Here is a 16230-nt window from a genome sequence, read left to right as displayed (position 1 = left end):
GTTTCATTCTCTTTTACAGTAAGGGTAACCGTGGGCAATTGTTCAGGCCAATAAAAGGCAGAAACAGCCCTGCAGCACAAGAATCTCTCCTCCCAAATAAATCTTTACTAGGAAGCAGTCTTCCTTCTCTCTCCATCCTGCTTTCAGTTCGGATATCCTTAGATGTACAACTTGTGCCTAAAATGAACAACGATAGCACACAAGATGACAGAGCAAAAAAACAAACAAACAAACAAAAAACAAAACAAAACAAAAAAAACAAAAACCACAAAAGAAAACTTGGCAGAGCTCCTGAAACTATCTCTTAGTATTTGAGAAAAATACTGCCCTGTGTATATAGGTTGCTGTTAATTGGGTTTGGTATTTATAGCCGAACACTTACTACTGATTTTGTAGGTGACAGAGGGGGAACTGTGGCAGATACTGGGCAGGAAGTTTCTACGTGTGTGCTCTAGTCAGTTTCTTCAACTAAGGATAGTACTTCCATGGAAAGTGTTTTGCTTTTTTCCTGAGTAACATAAAATAGTCTGAAAGACTATCCGTGTATGTGATCAGACACTGTTCTCAGAGAATAAGTTAGTTAGTAAAGACCACTGTTGTGAGATGGAAAGTTGCTTGGAAATTGGCTTTACTTCATTCTATTCCACAGAAATGTCTATGCTCCAAGGAACTATGAAGTGTTTAAAAGATGATCTACATAATCATTGATCAAATCTTGGCAATTCTACTGTCCCATTTGAAATGTAATGATGATGTTTGTGATTAGAAGCATTACTCCAGTGTTATATTAACTGCGGCGATTTTTTATGTTGGCATCTTAATCAAAAATCGTAAAAAAAATTCACGTGCTATGACATTAGAATGAAACCTGTAAAATTTTTAAACATATTTTATTTTATTAATTTACTTAAGAGAGACAGAGATTTTCCATTTGCTGGTTCACTTCAGAATGTCCCCCAAGTTGGGCCAGGCAAGACTGAAGCCAGAAAATGGAAACTCATTCTGGATCTAGCATATGTATGGCAGGGGACCATTGTCTGCTGCCTATAAAGTTGCACATTTGCAGGAAGCTAGAACAGAGAGCAGAGCCAGGATTTGAGCCCAGTAACTCCTAACTAGAGAAAGACACTGAAGTTGCAGCTTAACTACTATGTTTAATGGTTATCCCTGAAAGGTGTATCCAACAATCATCAAAGACAAATAGGCAATCAACAAGAACATTTACTCTAGTTATGATGTCCAATTTATAAGCTTATGTGTCATAGTCTCATTAAAATTATTTAAAGTAATTAGTACTTTTCACCATATATTCACTGCATAATATTAAATCAAATGTGTAATTTATGAAATATTATTGTGATTGCCAAAGAAAATTGGAAGAGATATAGTATCCTGTTAGCAGTGTTTCTGTCTTGGTGTTAAATTATAAGTAATTGTGTTTCTTGTGTTTTTATGCCTTGGTAAATTTCTGTGAGAATCATATATATATAGAGAGAGGGGGGGGACTCAATGAATGATACTTCACCTCTCATGGCTATTAATGAAGTAAATCTAATTTAACTTTGAAAATAATTTAAGAGCAAATCATTTTTGTTGACTTCCATTTCATCAATAAGCATTTTGACAATAAATTTGCTTATTTTTAATACAGAAATCTTAAATGGTGGAGTCTACGTGGACCAGAACAAGTTCCTCTGCTATGCAGACACAATTCATTGGCAAGATATTGTTCGGAATCCATGGCCTTCCAACTTGACTTTGGTGTCAACAAATGGTAGCTCAGGATGTGAGTAACATTATCCTTTTAAATGAGTTAAATGTTCTGATAACATCAATAACTTTTCTTCACTATATTATTCATAATATTTTGAACTTTGCAGCCACTGAAATGTTCAGATGCATGGGATAGGATATATGACTGTCCAAATGCTTACATCCAATCAATTCTTGTGTTTTGAATGGTATCACCCCTTCACACATTCTCATTTTCTTGACATGCTTCCCTCTTGGCTGAATTCCGTTTATATTATCACATGTCAGTGTCCAAACAGGTGCGCCATTATCCATAAAATTCAGGCTGGTGTCTAACAGTTGCTTTGATTCTTGGTACTCCCGTGCTAAAACGAATCTAGTAGAGCAACAAATATAAAATGTAGCTTCCTGGTCACCTAGTCACTTTAAGATATATAAATAAACAAGTCAAAAGCAAATATTTTAGAATTCTGAAGCCTTTGGTTAGCCCTAAATAATAACTTCAAACAATAAAAGTGAAGAAATATAGAGTTAATATGGAAGAAATACATTTTACCTTCTGCTTTTCATCATTAGCCTAATAGAGTAAGAAAATTTCCATCCTTAAGATGGATGTTGCCTGCATCACAGAAGATTTATCAAATGTGCAGTGTTTAATATGATTAAATGGTAAGCAAATAATATTTGAACACTCATTAAAACCTTTGAAAATTATTCCGAGTGCAATCTGCTTCATTTTCATGATGCAGCCTCTGTTGTCTGCATTTACTTTTACTGGCATTTGTATGAGAACAGAATCTTTATCAAGCATTAACCTGGGTTTTATATTTCTCGTCCCTTATTACATATTTCCCACCTGAAATCTTATCTGTCTCTACATAGTGCAGTAATTATTTGCTGTAGTGCTGATTGTGTTATGACACTTTTGTGGGACATCAAATATCAGGGGACAATTATTAAATTTCATCATGGACCTAATAATATGATAGTGAAATATGAATATATTAGATCAAACTTGACAGTTGTGTTTTTAATAAAGGGCTAAAACTTTCTTTAGGCAGAGAAATATAATTTTCTTGTCACCATTGAGCAGACATTGTTTAGAATTTTTGTCTTTACAGTATTCAAGCTGGCTACCTTGTAAAAACACATGTGGATGGAGGAATGAGCTTGCTCATGCTAACAAGTCTGTTGGTGTGGCTTTCTTTGTGCCCGTTATGGTATCTGTTTCATTTAGAGAATGGGAAAGCATCGTGATTGGACAAGAGAAGGGCCTGCTAACACTCAGCTGATCAGAATGACTACTTTGTTGTGCAGGAATAAAGCCTAAGACGAAAGCCAAAAGGGAGACATTCCCAGATGCCTTACAGGATTTGGAGCAGGAAAGGTCTGGGGGGTCTTTGCATGTTCACAGATGGTATCTCTTTAGGCTGTTCTTTTTGGAGGGCAAATTTGGACGCTTGTGCCTATAATTAAGCAACTGTGGCTGCATTTTTTTTGCATGCAAATAATTGCAGGTGCAAAAATTATAAATGCAGAGTAGATTCATAACAAGCAATTCCTTCACAAATTAACCACCAATTGCGTCGGAAAGTTGTATTGCTCCTGTGGTAGTTCTTTCTTCTGATACACTACATGCATTGCATACTTCCATAATTAATGATAATGAATTGGCTGCTCTTTGAACTTTGGCATCCTGGAGTTTCATCCTGAGTGAATGTCTCACTCCTCACTGTGTGATCTGGTGACTCCCTCAACTGCATCCCACCAACAAGTCTCCCAAGTTAAAAATCTGGTGGTAAACACTGGCTTCGCTTTCTCATTGGTTTCTGACATTTGGTCACTAACTGGGATTGATTTTTTGCCCTTTTATTTTACATATTTATTATTAACTTTGCCTTGGTTCAAGACTTCATCTGAATCTTGAGTTGCTAAAACAGTGTCTGAATTGCGAATATGCTTTGCAGTTGTGGCTCTTCACATTTTGGTGAAGCTTGCTCACCCCTTCTCAAAATATTTTAAATGATTAAGTAGAACAAAATAAATGCCTTGAGTCCTAATACATAAAAATCATTAAGTGCAAAAAAGTAAATCACAGTGGATTATAGAAAAATAAATTGTATTGAAATACATTTATCAAGATATTTACTAACAGCAATATGACATGGTAATAGCCTTTTTGACTAGTACATTAAATTTAAAAATTCTAGCAGTAATGCTAATATATAGCATAATTTCAAAACACTGATAGAGATTATTTTAAGAACAGCAATTCTTTTTTACCAAAACTATAGGGGAAACTTGACACCCAAATGCCAAATTTGAAGTTTTCTCTTATCAAAACCATGTACTGAAATTAAACTGAATGAAAGAACTAAAAGTAGACATGTTGTAAAACTGTAAAACTGTTAGAAGAAAGTGTGGAGGCAGGCATCATAATATTGGATTTGATGATAATGGAGTGTATGTTACATCAAGGGCACAAATATTCAAGGAAAATAAAAACAAGTCTATGTACCAGATGACACTATCAACCGAATGAACAACCTGCAGAATAGAAAAATATTTGTAAATTGAATGTCTGATATTATATTCAAATATATGATGAACTCTTATGACTCAACTACAAAAAAAAAAAGAGAGAGAGAGATTGAAAGTGGGACTGCCACAGAGAAGGTTAAGCTGTCAGGTTCCTTGCAGCATTCCATATGGGAACACATTTGGGTGTTGGCTGCTTCATTTTCCATCCAGCTCCCAGTGCTTGGGCCCTTGGTACCCAGGTGAGAGACCAGAAAGAAGCTCCTAGATCCTAGTGTTACCCTGACCCCTCTGGTTATTGCAGACAATTGGGGAGTGAATCAATGGATAGACAATTCTGACTTTCCTCCTTTGCTATAACAAGTGTTTTTTTTTTAAGCTGTATTTATTATTATTGGAAAGTTAGATTTTACAGAGGAGAGAGAGAGAGAGGAAGATCATCTACCCACTGATTGACTCCCCAAGTGGCCCCAATGGCCAGAGCTGAGCTGATTCAAAGCCAGGAGCCAGGAGTCTTTCTGCGTTTCCCATGCCAGGTTCGGGGTCCCAAGACTTCAGGCCATCCTTGACTACTTTCCTAGGTTACAAACAGGAAGCGGAAAGGGAACTGGTGCTCATATAGGATCCCTGCATATGCAAGGCAAGATCTTGAGCCACTAGGCCACCACATCAGGCCCCAACAATAGCTTTTAATGGAATCTTTTGAAAAGTTTTTTTAAAGAGTGAGTAGAACCACATGGAAATTTCTGCAACAATGATATGCAAATGACATGCAAGCATATGGATAGATGCTCAACATTAATAACCATTAGAGAAATGAAATAAATCAAAACCACTCAGAGATCATCTCCCGCTATTGACTACTAAGAAAAAATAAAAGAAAGGAGAGGAAATGAGAGGAAAAATGGAAATCAGGGAAGGCGGGTTTGTAAAATGTTGCAACCGCTGTAGAAAATAGAACAGTTGATTATCAAAAATTAAAAATAGAGTTAGCATATGTGATCCAGCAGTCCCACTTCTGGGTACACATCCAAAGAAATTGAAAGCAGGATCTCAAATATTTATATATCTGTGTTCATAGCAGCATTATTCACAATTGCCAAGAGGTAGAAGGGGCCCAGATGTCCTAGAAGAGATAAATGGATAACGGGTATATGATACATGTGCACAACAGGATGTTATTGCCTCTCAGGGAGGAAGTCTAGCCACATCCCACAAATGGATGAATTTTCAGAGTATCTTCCCAAAAGGAAGAAAGTCCATCATGGAAGAGCAGATACTGTGTAACTCCAGTTATTCCAAGTATCTTAAGTTGTCAGACCTAGACAGTGCAACCTAGAATGGTGATTACTAAGGGATGGGGCTAGGGAGAATTGTGCAGGTGCTGTTAATTGGGAATTTTGTTTCTGCTTTGCAAAATGAAAAAGTTCTGGAGATTTCTTGCGCATAGTGAAAATATACTTAATAACTGAGCTATACACGTAAAATGGTTTAAAAGCTGTTTTATGGCATCTGCTTTTTCAATCACACTTAAGAATGAATAAGTAAATAGTATTTTATTTTTTTATTTTTTTAAAGATTTATTATTATTGGAAAGCCGGATATACAGAGAGAGGAGAGACAGAGAGGAAGATCTTCCATCCGATGTTTCACTCCCCAAGTGAGCCGCAACGGGCCGGTGCGCACCAATCCGAAGCTGGGAACCAGGAACCTGTTCCAGGTCTCCCACGCGAGAACAGGGTCCCAAAGCTTTGGGCCGTCCTTGACTGCTTTCCCAGGCCACAGCAGGAAGCTGGATGGGAAGTGGAGCTGCCGGGATTAGAACCGGCGCCCATATGGGATCCCGGGGCGTTCAAGGCGAGGACTTTAGCTGCTAGGCCATGCCGCCGGGCCCAGGAAATAGTATTTTAAGATGAGTAAGTAACTGAAGTGTAATATAAATAGCTCATTGTTTCTATTCATCAGAGTACCGCTGATAATGCTAATATTATGCCATTAGTCCCTACATTTATAATTGGTTAAAAATGTAAATATATTAGTGGCAATAATAATGGAACATTTCTTTTTTTTTCCTTTTCTATTCATTTATTCATTAATTACATTGTATTACATAACACAATTTCATAGGTACGGGGATTCTCCCCCCTTCACCCCCAACCCTTCCCCCATGGTGATGCATAACCACAGCTCAAGTTCTGTTGGGATTCCCTAATTACAAGCTCACACCATACAGAGTCCAGCATCCCACTTGATGCATAACCACAGCTCAAGTTCTGTTGGGATTCCCTAATTACAAGCTCACACCATACAGAGTCCAGCATCCCACTTGTCCAGTCAAGTTCAACGGCCTCTTAGGGACGCCCTCTCAGGTTTGAAGGCAGAGCCAGCAGAGCATCACCTTGATCAATTAGCAGCTCCAACATATCATCAGCAACTATCCAGGTACGATGAGACTGGTGCAGAGTCCACTGATTGACATAGTCCATCTTAGAGTTTCCCCTTGTCCAATTTTTCACTGCAAACATATAGCTGAGGTGGTTGATTGATCTACTCCATCTTCTATCTTTCCTTGGTTAATGTTTTGATTCCTCCATTTTGTTCAGGGGAATCCCCAAAGAAACTTTGAGGTGTTCCCAGTCCAGGCTCCTACATGCACTACTAGTAAGCACAATACCCACCACAGTCCATCACTCCGATCAGCTGGTGGTTGTAACCCCTGGGTTGGTTCTATTCTGAGCCCTGACCTCCATTGGAACCAATGAGTATTGCAGCTCTTCCCGGCTCTGCCCATCACACACTCATCCCTCACCTAAACCAGTGGGAGGTGTGCTGGTTGGGTGCTGCATTCCCTACTGGCACAGGCCATTTCACCTTGGCATTTTGTGTTTTGTACTGTTTTTATCGCAACCAAACCTGGCCAGGCCCCCACACAGTTCCAACGCTCGGATTTGCCAGTGGATGACGTGAACTGACTCAGCCTGGTCTGCCCCCAACCCGAGCCAAATGTTTGCCAGTGGGTCACTTTCCAAAGCCTCTTCTGGGTTGTTTACCTCCATACTTCCTGCGTTTATTTGTAGGGTCAGTGTCCTGTCAGAGGAACTGTTCAGATTCCTCCATCAGACCCCTTCCTGGTGTCAGGTTTCACGCATACCAGCAGGTCCTTTTGGCCAGCACCGCTCTTCAACCCATTCTGGTTCCTGCTGTTGAGAGTTTCAGCCCAGCCACGGCTCGTTCATACCCACATATAGCTCATACATGGCTCAGTTGGGGTTGAAACCTAGCCGAGCCTGTCCCACATCTACCCTGGTCCTCCGGAGCACCAAACTGTGTTGCGGTCTAACCTGGCATGGTGCGTCAAGTCCAAATCCATATTTGTGCCAAGGGATTACAACTGTGACCCAACCAGAACTCAGCCCCCTTCCAGTTCCTGCACCCCTTAGTGGTAAGCTCCACCCAGCCAAGGCCTCCCCCAAGCTCCCCAACCAGGCCTGTTCCCAGCCAGTGTTAAGTATGCCAGAGGTTGCTCTGGGTCAGCCCAGCGCGCCCCATATACTGTCATGCCTCCTGCATAGACTCCACCGGCCCTTCTGAACCATCCAGTGGGGTCAGAGTTTCCATGGGGATTGGTCCACACATACATGACACATTATAGCCCCGAGTATGGTTCTCGAATGCCAGACAATGTCATACTCTTGCCTTCTGTAACCCCTCTACTGATCCCTCATCCTGTCAGGTAATGGGGTATCCTGCTGGACAAGCCCGGAATTTTGCCTTTTGAATGAACTGGTGTTGGCAATCTGCACTATAAAGTGACTACAGGTTCTTCAGAGGAAGATTTACTGCTATTGAGACTCTTAAGGACTAATACACATTCTCAGAGAACTGTGGGTTCAGCATGGAGCGACTTATGTAGCATATCAAAGAAACCAAATTCCAGAATTTCCTGGCTGGGCAGCCAGCAGGCACAACCTGGCGCCAAATGGCGCACTGGCCGCCAGCGAGCTGCTCACCCCATGTACGTACATACGTGGTGGTAAGCCTGGCTGTGCTAGACTGGAATCGTGGCAGGGAACTCGAGCCCTCCGGGCAGCATGGCTGCCTGGGGGTTGAGACGCTTAGGCCTCCGCCCGGATCCTCCTAGCTCCTCCCCCACTTCAGCCGCATGGCGCGCTGAGGAGGTCCAGATCCGCTTCTCAGAGTCCTGGGACAATCTCCCCAATCCCAAAAGAGGGCCATCAAGCCAGGATTCCGGCAAATCAGGAAGCTGCCCGCGAGCCGCTCACCCCATGTACGTATGTACGTGGTGGTAAGCCTGGCTGTGCTAGGCTGGAATCGTGACAGGGAACCCGAGCCCTCCTGGCAGCATGGCTGCCTGGGGGTTGAGACGCTCAGGCCTCCGGAACATTTCTTTATTCAAGCTCAAGAGAGACTTAAAATCTACCGATAAACTTTGTGAGGGATTCAAGACTTCCTGGTCAACAACCTGTGTGTTGAATTATTCTCCTAAAAATATCACATGATAAATACCTGCAAAACTCTCTTTTAATGGACTATAACCATTGCTATGCTAAAAAAAATCTTTCAGTGTGAGTAATACATTTAGGGACAACTGTATTATGTATTATTTTGTGGAACATAATGAATAGATAATAAATATTTAAGGATAGATAAATAAAATTTATTTAGTTAATCTTTTAGTCTATTTACTGGCTTTTAGTTAGTGTTTTAGTCTATTTACTGGCTCTAAAAGAAAAACCCCAAGAATAATTTATAAAGCATATAAGTTTATTTCTTCATTACTATGGAAAGGCAAAGTCCCATCCAGACACTGGCTTTGGTCTGAAGTCTGTAAGAACCCAGTCTCTCATTTGAGGCTGCCCTTGAACGTGGCATCCTGTGGTGGATGGGGATGCTCTTGTTCATGTAGTACATACAGGGAAAGGAGCCCACCTGCCCCTGTAAGCTCCACATAGTGGCCTTACGTTGTGAAGGTGGAGTTCTCAGGAAATACACACTTTTCCTAAGTCCCTGCCTAGGGCACAGCTGCTTAGGGATGATGTTCCAACGTGAGTCAGAGTAGCCAAAAATATTCTAACTGTAGCAGTTAATACGCAGGGAAATAGGAAAATCTAAGTTGTATTTGTCTTCTAGCAATCATTTATCTGAAAAACAATAAATGTAAAGCAAAATCTATAATCCAGAGATACTGTATTCACTTCAGTCTAAATTAAGTATGGCAACATGCATCTGAATTAAATATTAACTTTTGTAATTACAAGATCTGAGACTTTGTATTCTATTGTTTGTCTACTCTTAAAATTTAAATGAAGAAATGCTAATTTGTAAAATACTTTGTATGCCTACAAATCATGTAATTTTGACACTAGATATTTAGAAATAGTTGATTCCTAAACAACACTTTGCACAATATTTCTCAATGTGTTTATTTTGCAGTTTTATTGATTAATTTTTACCTATTTGAAGCTTGGCAGAATTTCCTTCAGCTTGTTTATTCTCCAAATGCTCACATCAGCAGAGCTGGGATAGTCCAAATCCAGGAACCTGAAAACGAAGCTGAGCTTCCCATGGGGGTGGCAGTGGTCCAAGGTCTTGAGTCATTGTCAGGAAACTGAACTCAGAAACAGAGCTGGGACTGAAATACAGGCACTTCCATGGAGACTCTGGGCATGTTGGGTGGTACCTCAGTCACTGTACTACATGCCTGTTTACAGTACTTAAACTGTAAAAAAAAGCAGTTGCAAAAAAGAAACTTTTGATTAAGTCCAACCTGGATCTTATGTTGGACTTTATTTGAGCCATAATTGAAACAATGAAGAAAATTTAAGCTAATTTTAAAAACAATTAAATTATACCATTCAATTAAAAACACGAGACTTAGGAATAATTATTATGAAGTTTCCCAAGCTGCACAGGGGGTGTTTTGAACTAAACTTCAGGAGGGTAAGGGAAAGTTGAGTGTTTCACTTATACATCCATAACATGACTTAGTCCATAATATATAGAACATATATATATATATAATAAATATATAATACATAAATATAGAATAGTATATATAACATTCTAATACTCATGGATAAGTGTATCAGTGACGTTTTTAATAAACTCAAATATTAAGCATAAAGTGATGCTTCATTTATGTGCAACAGTATAATAACAAATATAATAACAATTCTCAACCACCAGAATATCAAAATGATGAAAACCTATTACCTGCTGAACATTAAGCAAGTGATAATGTATCAGCACAATGATGCTGAAACAGAGAAACATTAGGATTTCCCAACAGAGAAGACTTGGTGGTTAAGAGATTGGGTTTGGGGCCCAGCACAGTAGCCTAGCGGCTTAAGTCCTCACCCTTAACGTGCTGGGATCCCATATGGGGGCTGTTTTGTGTCCTAGGGGCCCCAATTCCCATCCAGCTCCCTGCCTGTGGCCTGGAAAAGCAATCGAGGACAGTTCAAAGCTGTGGGAACCTGCACCCATGCGAGAGACCCAGAAGAGGCTCTGGGCTCCTGGCTTCGAATCAGCTAATGTCTAGCCATCGTGGCTGCTTAGGGAATGAATCAATGGACGAAAGTTCTTCCTCTCTGTCTCTCCTTCTCTCTGTGTATCTGACTTTGCAATAAAAAATAAATAAATATTTTCAAAGAGAGAGAAAGAATAGGTTTGATAAACTAACCTCGCTTGTTTGAAATTAGACACTACTGCTTACTGGCAGTTTGACGTTTAGCAAGTCGTTCATGCTCTGAACACCTTCATTTCCTCATCTGTAAGAGGACAGCGTCAAGAGTTTGGCTGAACTGAGAACTAAGCTGCTAGGATTGGAACAGCCGAATCAGACAGCAAGCCAAAATGAAGACAACAGTCAAATTCCCAATGTCTTACTTATAGTGTGCTATTATGAGCAAGAGGCTAAATTTGGGAAAGCACCAAATCTCCCCGTCTACCCATCCTGCCCCTAGAATAGTGCCAGGAACAAGCCCCATGGCTCAGAGGCTTATACACAGACATACGGATGATCTCACTACCTTGAGAGTCCCACACAAAGGCTCTTGAAGTTCATGTACCTAGACAAAAGAGAGGTAAGGGGAAAGACCGAGTAAGCAAGTCCTGAGTCCTGAAACAGTGGAGAACAAATGTTCGCAAACTCACCGCATCTGCTGTCGAGCAGTTCCATGTAGGGGCATGAGGCTTCATTCTGTCAAAGGACTCTATCCAAGGGCTCCTCTAATGATGTTGGCCTAGGCTAGGAGTATAGATATGGGTGAGAGCAGAGCTGACCAAGGACCCTGAAGTCCTTGAATTCAGTTCCCTTCAGACATTACAAAGCATTGTCTATGCAGTACATCTGATGTTTAGAGTGAGTTTTTCCAGTGAGATCAACCAGGTAGAGAAATTCTTTATAGTGATTGGGGTCCAAGCTATAAAAAACAATTATAGTTTTTACCAGTAACTCCAGGTTCCCAGTTTATGATGAGCAACCATAGGTTTAAATGAAATCTGCATATGAGAAGGGAATCTTTAATCCTATATTTATAGCAGCACAATCTACAATAGCAAAGATGCAGAAACGACACAGACGCCTGTCAAAAGAGGAATGGATAAAGAAACTATGGTACATTTATTCCATGGAGTTCTTCTCAGCCATTAGAAAGAATGCAATTCTTCCACTTTCACCCAAATGGTCCCAACTAGGGATCATTTTGCTCAGTGAAAAAAGCTGATCCCAAAGTACAAATACATATTCACTCTGGCAAACTTCATGAAAAATGTAAGATCAATAGCTCTTGCAATACGATTTTTGCTGACATCTCATAGGTTTTGAAATTTTTGTTTTTACTTTCATTTCTTAAAGTTTTCTTTGTTATTAATTTCTTCACATGCTCATAGGTCATACGGTAGCATCGTTTTCTCTAGGAGCATTTTTGATTTTCTTTTTCATGTCTTCAATGACACATTGGTCATTCAGTAGCGTGTTATTTAGCTTCATGGCATTGTAAATTTTTTTTCTCTCTTGTTGATTTTGTTTAATGGCTTTTCATTTCATGGGATGTATAGTAACTGTAGTAGAGCCTATCATATCCAGATGTGAAGATACAATAAGGTATGCATCTCTACTTCCAAATCAAAAATGGACTCCCAATGAAGCTGTTAAATGTATGTTCACATTAGGGTGCTGAACTCTGCCATTGTCCATACCTACAATGTCAGTATATATTTAATGGAATGATGGACCTGGAGGAGGCTCCAGGCTCCTGGCGTCGGATCAGCTCAGCTCTGGTCATTGCGGCTGCTTGGGGAAGTGAATCAATGGATGAAAGATCTTCCTCTCCGTCTCTCCTCACGCGGGTGCAGGGTCCCAAGGCTTTGGGCCATCCTTGACTGCTCTCCCAGGCCACAAGCATGGAGCTGGTTGGGAAGTAGGGCCTCTGAGATTAGAACCAGTGCCCATATGTTATTCTGGCGCATACAGGGGAAGAACTTTAGCTGCTAGGCTACAGTGCCGGGGCTGGAACGTGTTTTTAAAAACAAAGCATAGACCATGAGTGCTACATGCTGCTAATGATAAAGTGTGAACTTGTGTCTGACACTGATCAGAGAACTGCTGCTGCATTTAGAAGAGCATTTTCAGGTCAACTGAGATTCACCATTGGAATTAACTTTTATTACAGAGCATTATGAGGAATCAGGAAAAATACATCTGCTAACCTTGTTTTCCGGTAACTCCATGAGAGAAAAATGCAGTTTCACTTTTGAGCAATTTGTTTCTACATGGGTCTTTATTTCCATCCCAGGTGTTAAGTTCTTCTGCATCAACTATTCCATCAAGTAGTAATGTGTCTAGGTGTGTGCATGTGTGTGTATGTCAGCCATGCTTTTTAGGAATAGCAGAGTATTCATTAGAAGTTCTTCTTTGGGAAGGGGCACATATTTAAGAAATGCTTTTGATTTCTGAGGAATTTCCAGTCTTTTTAATTATGTTGTTGGGCTACCAGCCTCTAATGCAGTGAAGGAGATGAGGTGGGACTGCCATTGTGCACAGCAAATTAAACTCCTTGTTTTGCAGACATCCTGCATAGGAATGCCAGTTCCGGGGCTGGCTGCTCCGCTTCCTGTTAGTGTGCCTGGGAGGGCAGTGGAAGGTGCCCCAGGCACTTGGATCTCTGTCACCCATGCAAGAGACCAGGTTTGATTTCCTGGCTCCTGGCTTTGGCCTAGCCCAGATGTTGCTATTAGCCATCCTTGGACATTCTTAACTTCATCTCAGAAAGCATTGCGTCATCATAGACCTTTCTTAGTTCATCTCATATCTTGTGTTTTTCATGCATTGCATGTGTTATTTTATTACGATTATATGCTAGTATGCATAACATATGACAACAGATGAAATTGTATGCAATTAGAAGTAAACACATTAACATATTTGGGCACACAAATATAAACACACACTGATATCAATAACTTGTTATTATAATTGGTCTCCCATATTTTATGGATCTATAAGTGATTTAATATTGGTAGCATAGTCCACAGACTTCACTATGCTGGCAGTATGTTCTTGTGCCGCACCCCTGGTGTATGCTCTCATAACCTCAAACCTTGCTAGGCACACCCACCACTGTTCTCAAAGCTTGTTGAGCTTGATTGCCTTCACGAGTGAAACCACTTATTAACGTAATTCTACTACTGATTAGAGTGGCTACTTTGGAAGCAGCAGCAGCAGGAACTGGACTTCAGTGTCTCTGCTCCTGATTCGCAGTTGAAGGTTCCCCTCTTCTGAGACGCTAATCATTTTCAGACCTTAAGGATCAACTCTTCTATTTCCCCCTAGCTGACATTGCCCCTATTTCAGGCCAAGGCTCACTTCATGCTTTCTTTGCAAATCAGCAGAAACATCAGTGTTACTTTGGGACATACCCATTTTTGATATATAGCACACTGTAGCACTCCTAGGGGAAAAAAAGTGTATCAATACATTTCCTAGGCCGTTTCTTGAGTTTAATTGTACTAGTATGCAAAAAAAAAAAAAAAAATGGAGCAAGGAGGGAGCTCCAGTTTGTAGCTGTTTGTTATAAATCTTCCTAACACTTTCAATGTAAGCATAATTTAAAAATGAATTCCAGGCATCATATCATTATGTAATAATTACACCGTACAGTTTCAGAGCAGGTAAACAAGAACTGGAGTTGTGGCACAATGGATTGAGTCACATCCATATCAATGTAGGGTTGAGTTCTGAATTCTGGTGTTGTGGCTATATGGAAAATCAAGTGGATGAAAGTTCTCTCACTTTCTCAGCCTTGATCTACTCTTCTCTGCCATGGTCTACCTGTATTTTATTCGTTTTTAAATTACTATTATTTGACAGGCAGAGTTACAGAGAGAGAGGGAGAGACTGAGATCTTCCATTCATTTTTCATACCACAAATGGCTGTCATGGACAGAGCTGAGCTGATCTAAAGCCAGGTGCCAGGAGCTTATTCTGGGTTGTCCACTTGGGTGGAACGGTCCAAGGACTTGAGCCATTCTTGGCTGCTTTCGCAAGTGGTGAGCAGAGAGCTGATTCAGAAATGGAGAAGCTGGAGCACTAGCGGGAGCCCTATGGTATGCTGGTGTTGCAGGGAGAGGCTTAGCTTGCTATGCCTCACTGCTGGCCGATACTCTGCAAGATGACCCTTCTGTGTCCTAAAAACACACTTCTGTAGCTCATAAAATGGCAGTATTCTGCCTTCTGAGTTTTTGAATGTAGTTTCCACAAAATTAACATTATATTTTCTTCTTGACCAAAGCTTATAATAAGAAGAAATACATTTTACGTGGAATAACCAACAGAGCTGTTGTGTATCATGTCGAGCAGTGCACAGGAACAGGTATTTTGTGTCCACAGGTCATACCTGTAGATGAATGGCTCCCAACAGAAGTATGCACCAAAACTCACTCCATAAATTCTGCCTGAGGATTTCTTGAAGGCTGGGAATATGATTATATTCAGTGTTCTGCTGATGTTAGGGACAAACCCTAGTACCCTAGGCCTACTATAAGATATCTGTGCTGGGAAAAGGATAAGCAAAACATATTATAATGCATAAAATCCAGGTCTCTATTTCACAATCCTTCTTCTTTTTTCTTTCTTTAAATTCATCTCATTGTAATTGTGAACTACAGAGAGAGGGAGCGAGATCTTCCCAGATGATTCCAGCTATAGTCAGGATTCAGGAACTTGTTTCAGCCCCCCACATGAGTGACAGGGGCTTAAACCTGGTCCACCTTTAACTTCTATTCCCAGGCCATTAGCCCAAAGCTGGAATGGAAGTGGAGTGGCCAAGAAACGAACTGGTACACCTATGAGATGCTGGAGTGGCAGGTGTCGGCTTTAATTACTGTGGTGGTATTCCCCTCTTCTTCCGTGATTTCCCTCCTCCATTACGGTATGATCACGTGTAAGTCCTACTTTTCAGCCAGCAGTCATAGATCTCAATTACTAGTCACACACTCATCTTTGTCTACTAATGAAAATGAGTTCACAGAATTTGTTTTCACAAGTACAGTATATAGAGGGCTTACTGTTTTCCCCATTTTATCTATTTTCTCATCCCTTGAAGAAAACTGGGAAGAAATATGGATACCCCCTGTAAATAAGTGAAAAATTAGATTCACATTGGAATTTATGTTTCCATGGTATCGCCAGATAATTTTAGTTTCATTGTTTCTCTTTTACTGATTTTCACTTATTGAACCACTTTATTTGCAAGGTCAGGATAGAGATGTAGAAGAGACTGTTGGTCACACTACAGAGTCTGAGCAGTGGTACCTCATCAAGGAGCTAGGGAATAATAAATAAAACAAGTGGCTAAACACATTTGTCAGTCTTTTCAATCTGGGTAGTTGTAAGTAGATGTATGCAACTTTTATTTA

At 40.4% G+C, this 16230-nt stretch overlaps 1 protein-coding gene across 4 annotated transcripts in view; it reads left to right on the top strand.

The window, feature by feature from the left end:
- Window positions 1-16230, top strand: part of ERBB4 (erb-b2 receptor tyrosine kinase 4) — a 1037128-nt gene that overhangs the window by 658191 nt on the left and 362707 nt on the right. For all 4 annotated transcript variants that reach the window (XM_058664956.1, XM_058664954.1, XM_058664957.1 and 1 more), the window contains exon 4: window positions 1652-1786. In XM_058664956.1, coding sequence (XP_058520939.1) covers window positions 1652-1786 — 135 coding nt within the window. The remainder of the gene's footprint in view (window positions 1-1651; window positions 1787-16230) is intronic.

This window comes from Ochotona princeps, chromosome 5 (genome assembly GCF_030435755.1).
Source record: "Ochotona princeps isolate mOchPri1 chromosome 5, mOchPri1.hap1, whole genome shotgun sequence".
NCBI lineage: Eukaryota > Metazoa > Chordata > Mammalia > Lagomorpha > Ochotonidae > Ochotona > Ochotona princeps.
Note: the sequence above shows the minus strand (reverse complement) of the source record. Positions and strands in the feature narration are given on the sequence as shown.